We start from the raw sequence: 7,953 nt of genomic DNA, 5'->3' as shown, positions 1-7,953 counted from the left end.
ACCCCAAAACACATTCCCCACCTTCTCCTGAGTACGGAGATACCAGATGTGTGACACTTTTTTGCAGCCTAGGTGGGCAAAGGGGCCCATATTCCAAAGAGCACCTTTCGGATTTCACAGGTCAATTTTTACAGAATTTGATTTCAAACTCCTTACCACACATTTGGGCCCCTAGAATGCCAGGGCAGTATAACTACCCCACAAGTGACCCCATTTTGGAAAGAAGAGACCCCAAGGTATTCGCTGATGGGCATAGTGAGTTCATAGAACTTTTTATTTTTTGTCACAAGTTAGTGGAATATGAGACTTTGTAAGAAAAAAAAAAAAAAAATCATCATTTTCCGCTAACTTGTGACAAAAAATAAAAAGTTCTATGAACTCACTATGCCCATCAGTGAATACCTTAGGGTGTCTACTTTCAGAAATGGGGTCATTTGTGGGGTGTTTGTACTGTCTGGGCATTGTAGAACCTCAGGAAACATGACAGGTGCTCAGAAAGTCAGAGCTGCTTCAAAAAGCGGAAATTCACATTTTTGTACCATAGTTTGTAAACGCTATAACTTTTACCCAAACCATTTTTTTTTTACCCAAACATTTTTTTTTTATCAAAGACATGTAGAACTATAAATTTAGAGCAAAATTTCTATATGGATGTCGTTTTTTTTGCAAAATTTTACACCTGAAAGTGAAAAATGTCATTTTTTTGCAAAAAAATCGTTAAATTTCGATTAATAACAAAAAAAGTAAAAATGTCAGCAGCAAAGAAATACCACCAAATGAAAGCTCTATTAGTGAGAAGAAAAGGAGGTAAAATTCATTTGGGTGGTAAGTTGCATGACCGAGCAATAAACGGTGAAAGTAGTGTAGGTCAGAAGTGTAAAAAGTGGCCTGGTCTTTCAGGGTGTTTAAGCACTGGGGGCTGAGGTGGTTAAAGGACCTGCTGAGATCATTTTAGTAATCGTCTTGTTAACTCAGGTGAGAATACTGACGAGCACAAGGCTGGAGATCATTATGTCAGGCTGATTGGGTTAAAATGGCAGACTTGACATGTTAAAAGGAGGGTGATGCTTGAAATCATTGTTCTTCCATTGTTAACCATGGTGACCTGCAAAGAAACGCTTGCAGCCATCATTGCGTTGCATAAAAATGGCTTCACAGGCAAGGATATTGTGGCTACTAAGATTGCACCTCAATCAACAATTTATCGGATCATCAAGAACTTCAAGGAAAGAGGTTCAATTCTTGTTAAGAAGGCTTCAGGGCGTCCAAGAAAGTCCAGCAAGCGTCAGGATCGTCTCCTAAAGAGGATTCAGTTGCGGGATCGGAGTGCCACCAGTGCAGAGCTTGCTCAGGAATGACAGCAGGCAGGTGTGAGTGCATCTGCACGCACAGTGAGGCGAAGACTTTTGGAAGATGGCCTGGTGTCAAGAAGGGCAGCAAAGAAGCCACTTCTCTCCAAAAAAAACATCAGGGACAGATTGATCTTCTGCAGAAAGTATGGTGAATGGACTGCTGAGGACTGGGGCAAAGTCATATTCTCCGATGAAGCCTCTTTCCGATTGTTTGGGGCATCTGGAAAAAGGCTTGTCCGGAGATGAAAAGGTGAGCGCTACCATCAGTCCTGTGTCATGCCAACAGTAAAGCATCCTGAGACCATTCATGTGTGGGGTGCTTCTCATCCAAGGGAGTGGGCTCACTCACAATTTTGCCCAAAAACACAGCCATGAATAAAAAATGGTACCAAAACACCCTCCAACAGCAACTTCTTCCAACAATCCAACAACAGTTTGGTGAAGAACAATGCATTTTCCAGCACGATGGAGCACCGTGCCATAAGGCAAAAGTGATAACTAAGTGGCTCGGGGACCAAAACGTTGACATTTTGGGTCCATGGCCTGGAAACTCCCCAGATCTTAATCCCATTGAGAACTTGTGGTCAATCCTCAAGAGGCGGGTGGACAAACAAAAACGTACTAATTCTGACAAACTCCAAGAAGTGATTATGAAAGAATGGGTTGCTATCAGTCAGGAAATGGCCCAGAAGTTGATTGAGAGCATGCCCAGTCGAATTGCAGAGGTCCTGAAAAAGAAGGGCCAACACTGGAAATACTGACTCTGCATAAATGTCATGTAATTGTCGATAAAAGCCTTTGAAACGTATGAAGTGCGTGTAATTATATTTCACTACATCACAGAAACAACTGAAACAAAGATCTAAAAGCAGTTTAGCAGCAAACTTTGTGAAAACTAATATTTGTGTCATTCTCAAAACTTTTGGCCACGACTGTATACTTTTTCTTATTTATTTAAGTTTTACACAATAATAGCATTTCTGAAACCAAAAAAATTATGTTTTAGTGTCTCCATAGTCTGAGAGCCATAGCTTTTTTATTTTTTGGGCGATTGTCTTAAATAGGGGCTAATTTTTTGCGGGATGAGGTAACAGTTTGATTGGTACTATTTTGGGGTGTATATGCCTTTTTGATCGCTTGGTGTTGCACTTTTTATGATCTAAGGTGACAAAAATGGCTTTTTTTTTACACAGTTTTTATTTTATTTTTTTATGGTGTTTATTGGATGGGGTTGATCATGTGATATATTTACGGACGCGGTGATACCTAATATGTGTGTTTTTTTGTTTTTTATAGGAAAAGGCAATTTATTATTTTAATTTACATTTTTATTTATTTATTTATTTATTTTAACTTTTATTATTTTCAGCCCCCTCCCTCTATTGACTCCATGGATGCCGCTGCCGTGGCATCTATGGGGTTACAGCAGAATGTCAGCATACAGGAATGGAATGTCAGGAATGGAGCCGCCGCCATCACACACAGCAGGGGGACCGCATCGGGGGCAGGGGGCACAAATGGGGCAGGGCTGGAAACAGGGGGTACGGCCAGCATGGAGGGGGCACAGATCGGGGCAGGATGAATGTATTGGGCGGGGAGGGGGCCGACCGCATCAGGGGCATGATACATGGATGGGGGGGCGGGGACCGATGGCAGAGGCAGGGCTCACAGGGGGGGTTGGAGGCGCACAGGAAGGGGGCACAGATCGGGGGGCTTCAGGACACATTACCTGATTTCAGGCTCTGATCTGCAGAGTGCAGATGAGAGCCTGAAACCGGCATTTTAATCAAATCGATTCCCGGCAAGGGACCACTCTGGCATTACTAGACTGTATGCTGTCCGTGACAGCAGCAGGGCAGGGGCAGAAGCTTTAATCCAAGCGCTTTGCAGCGCTTGGATTAAAGAACTGCCATGACGTCTATACATGTGGTAGCTGCATGGGACATGTGCAAATAGCACGTATATAAACGGATTGCAGTCGTGAAGGGGTTAAGTTACAGACAACACACTTGCAATTTTTTTTTTATATAGCCATTTCTTGAGTTGAGAGTTTACATTAATCCTCATAATAAAATGTCTGAAATAAGACAGGCTTCAAAATGATAGAACCAAGCCTTGTTCTCCCAGAGCCAGAATGTGGGTAGTAGCAGCATCAGCAATCCCATCAGAAGTAATAGTAGTAGAACACAGTTCTCCTTGGCTTCGGAAAGGTGTAACATTATCATTGAGGAGAAAGAGGATGAAATTTTGGATTGGATGGAGTACTCCTCCTCTCAGTCACAGCAGGATGATGTGGAGATCAATTCTGAGCTTGACATCATGCCTTGGAGCCAGGGGTTTCACCGTTCCTCCTGCTTTTCCTCCTTGCAACACAAAGAAGCCTGTCAGTGACATACTTTCTGTCTTCACTGCCCCTCCTAGCTGGGCACCTTCTTTTTTCCTAAGAAAAGGCAACCAAACACCACCACCACACCCTATGGCAGATAGTTAGGACAGTTTCCTTGCTGATGACTTGTGTGAAAGCAATCACCGTTCGGACTGCCATGGGGAAGAGATTCATGGACAGACAGGGTATCCTATACATAGCTGTGTGGATGGTGGTAATAGTGGCAGCCGTAGCCACGTATTGGCGGTGGGGGCAGTGGTAGTGACAGTGGCACTCTGGGTAAGTACATAGCAGGTAGTGTTGAGCGAATAGAAGTGAACTTCAATCTGAATTTTAGAAAAAGTTTGAGTCGCCACAAAATCGAATTTCCTAACGCTTTGTATAACAAATCAATTTTTCCTAAAATGGTGGCTAAAAGTTAAAACAATTATACTCACCTCATCCACTTGATAGCGGAGAGGCCGCCTGCTCCTGTCTGTATTGAATAAAACCCGCAAGAGGACCTGTGGAGAGCATGAAGACATTACCATGTGATCACGCTGACTGTATGCAATGACATCATCAGTGATGTCACTGCAGTCAGTATGATCACATGGTGATGAACTGTGAACAAAAAGAGTTAATATATTTAGGAGACTAGAGGCTGTTATATACCAATTTTCATGGCAATTGTAGCAACTTTGGTTCAGGTAGAATTGAATTGGGTCTGAACCAAACTTTTTTAAAAATTGGACAAACCTGAAACTAAACGAATCTCAAATGTTTTGCTCATCTCTAAATTGCACCCAAAAGAAAATTATCTCCTCTCTAATTATATCCTTTGAATCCATTGCCCTACTTAGTGTTGCCCCTGTGCCACTGGGAGACAATAAACCGGGAGATTCCTATATATTTTAATGGTGGTTCCTTGCATTATAGCTTGCCTTCCACCTTCACTCCTTGATCTATACACCAGGTAAAGGAAGTTAGAAACTTAGAATACCTCACTTTGTTGATAAATGATAAAAATGCATGTTTTCTATTCTACTCGGAATTTGTGGGATTCATATTGCCTCACACCTCAGCTTTGACCTTTCTCTCTTCCTCTTTGCCCCTTTATTACTATCTTTTGTTTCTATTTTTGTCTGCTGTGTTCTGTGTTTCTATGTTCTCAGTCTTTATCTTCTGGTTTTATAGGTTAGAGACTTAGATGGAGATTTATAAAAACTGGAGTTAATAAAATCTGGCTTAGTTGCCCACAGTAACCAATCAGGAAAATGAAAAGATCAATCTGATTGGGTACTATGGGCAAGATGGCTTTTCTTTGCCCCAGGTTTGATAAATTCTCTCCTCAATTTTTACTGCTTGGTCTTGAAATGTATACCATACTTACTACATGGTTCAGTATTTTGTGATTTTGTAAGGATGACATAAGCTTCCTCTGTGCTTTGTAAATGTTACAATGCAAGATTTTGTTTCTTACTTATGTTTTATTGCCCTTTTTAGAAAACAAAATTTATTTTAAAAAAGTTAAATAAAAATGTTTTTTTTTTCCCTTGAGGGCTTTTTTGTTAATTAAATTTAATTGCACTTTTTTGTCTCTCTTAGAGGACATGAAGCATAGATAAATTCCTTCTATAATGCATCAAAATAAGTGGTATATCAAAGCATCATTGCCTGTCAGTGTTACACAGTGTTTGCAACAGCCTGGACATCAAGCCTCTATACCACATAGCAGTGCAGTCTACTTATGAAGTGCCACCATAAGAATACGGCACATCAGAAGATGTCCTTCAACACTAAAAAAAACACTATATGTTTGTTGATAAGGGGTTAAAACAGTTAAAGATATTCATAACCTTGGTTCCTTCACAATAAATAATTAATTTAGTAAAGTGTATGGACTAAAGTACATAATGTCACTGTAAAATAAGCTTCAGATCCATGAACAAAAAATAGTGAATCAAACTGTGAAAAATATACATAAAATATACATGAAATTAAGACATTCCATTAAATAAAAAATATATAATAAAATAGATGAGAAGGAAAAGTATGTGTTACATAAAGGTAGAAAGTCCCACACATATCTTCCCTCTGTCACACCTTAAAAACGTTTTCCTTCTTAAGTCCTTCGCTGCCATGATGTACTGAATCTAATGAGCCCAAGGAAAAAAAATCCCAAGAAAGGAATTTTCCTGTTGTACACCAAGTTTCAAGCTGTCTCCTGGCTTTTCTGCAGCATCTTTAGGAGGGATACCATAGTAAAACCTTATTGCTGCCCAGTGTTTGGGGAAACCAGTCCCATGGCAGGCTCACATGCCCAATCTGGTAAAGCTATATGGTCATGAGCTATCTGTAGATGAAGTGTCTTGTCATCCAAATGTTGAGTCTAGTAGATAGAACTTTACTTTTATATCTTTAAATAATGTTACAACAGCTCCCCAAACCTCTTTATTTCTCAGACTGTAGACCAAAGGATTTAACATTGGAACCAAAACCACATAAAGCATTGACAGTAACATGTCCTGTTCTTTAGATTCTTCAGATTCGGGTTTCATGTACAAGAACATAAGTGGTCCATAGAATAATATAACTGTGATAAGGTGGGAGATGCAACTGGATAATGCTTTCATACGTCCTGCTGAGGAACGGATCTTCAATATGGCAGAGAAGATAAAAATATAAGAGATTATAGTGAGAATAAACTGTACAAGAGATATAAGGACAGTTTCAAAGAACATGAAAATCTTCCTGCTTGTGACATCTGTAGAGGAAAGAGCAATCACTGAGTTCAGATCACAGAAGAAATTATTGATATTATGTGAATAACAGAACTGTAATATGGAAGTAAGTATTGTATGTGATAGGGAATTTATAAAGCCAACTAGCCATGCAAAAGTAGCCATCGCAATGTACACGGTCTTCCTCATTATTGTGTAATATTGTAAGGGTCTACATATTGCCACATAGCGATCATAAGCCATTGATGTCAGTGTGAAAATTTCACCATTAGCACATAAGATGAAGAAAAACATCTGAGTCATGCAACAATGGAATGTGATTTTATGATCTTGGGTCAGTGTCATCGTAAGTAGCTTAGGAATACAAGTTGAAGTGGATGTGATATCTACAATGGCGAGGTTACACAAGAAGAAATACATTGGGGTGTGTAAGTTTGGCACCAAACACACAAGAATTATAATTATCAAGTTTCCAAAAAAAGCCATCAGATAAATGATCAATAATCCCAAAAAGAAGTAAAGCTGTCCAACTGAAGACATTGAGAAGGCGACAATGTGAAATTCAGGTTCAGAGCTCCAATTTATGCAGTTATTCATATTGTTGGCCTGCAGACAAAAATGTGAAATGTTCATCAATGTTTGCATTCAATTGCATCAAAATCTCTGCTACAATAATAAGAAATCCTTTAGAAATTAGAAAAGAACTGCCTCCCTACTTCCCTTGGCGATGAGCTCTATTAGCTAAGACTTAAAGATAACCTTTCATGTTGAACTTGCAGTAAAGATTAACAGAATGATATATACCGTAGTTTTATGAGAAAATATTTAGTAAAAATTGTATTTTATTCATTTAAATCTCTGCTCTTTCTATGCTTAAAATGTTAAGGCACCAAGTCGATTTGGGCTACCAGTAGAGATCAACATGAAATTCTCCTCTTGCGATTACTGTAAGCACTTAAAGAGGCACAATATAGGATGTAGTCCAGCTCTCTTAAGACATTGGTCTTAATAAATGTGCCCCTTAGTCTTTTTTACTTCTACTTCCCCGCATTACCAGGATCTAGCCAATCTCCAATGGGGCAGAGACCAACTACTGTATCTGTTACATAAGCAAGGCCCACAGCATTGCTCTGATACTGAAAAATTATAGTGGACATCCTCAGAGGGATGCAAAATCAAAAGGCTGTTCTCAGCATTCATATAAAAGGGACCAAGTCTAGGTAAGGGGGAGCAGTATAAGAGGGGGAAAAAAGTGCAGTGATCTGGGAAGTGGTTCTTTTAAGGGAGTATCTTGGCTCTGAAGAACTTTCCGTTTCCATGAATAAAACTAAACTTACTGTATTTTCAAAAATAGCAAACAACAAGGAAAAAGTGGACCTGTAAACCAATGTGAGCCCTCAACTCAGATGTATACTATTGCCAAAATGTATTGGAAATTAGATTATTGGATGAGATTAGTTTAGAAAATCAGAATTTATAGGAAATAACATCC

General features: G+C 39.5%; 1 protein-coding gene across 1 annotated transcript; it reads right to left on the bottom strand.

Moving 5' to 3' along the window:
• Positions 1-6,092: 6,092 nt before the first annotated feature.
• On the bottom strand, positions 6,093-7,058 carry LOC120988074 (olfactory receptor 1019-like). The gene has a single exon (XM_040415923.1). It carries the CDS (start codon positions 7,056-7,058, stop codon positions 6,093-6,095), a length of 966 nt encoding a protein of 321 aa, XP_040271857.1.
• Positions 7,059-7,953: the final 895 nt, after the last annotated feature.

Source organism: Bufo bufo, chromosome 1 (genome assembly GCF_905171765.1).
Source record: "Bufo bufo chromosome 1, aBufBuf1.1, whole genome shotgun sequence".
Taxonomy (NCBI): domain Eukaryota; kingdom Metazoa; phylum Chordata; class Amphibia; order Anura; family Bufonidae; genus Bufo; species Bufo bufo.
The sequence above is the reverse complement of the archived record's forward strand: the minus strand, read 5'-3'. Positions and strand labels throughout refer to the sequence as shown.

Coding starts and splice junctions, on each gene's coding strand:
- LOC120988074 (XM_040415923.1), bottom strand. CDS start 7,058: ATGAATAACTGCATAAATTGGAGCTCTGAACCTGAATTTCACATTGTC.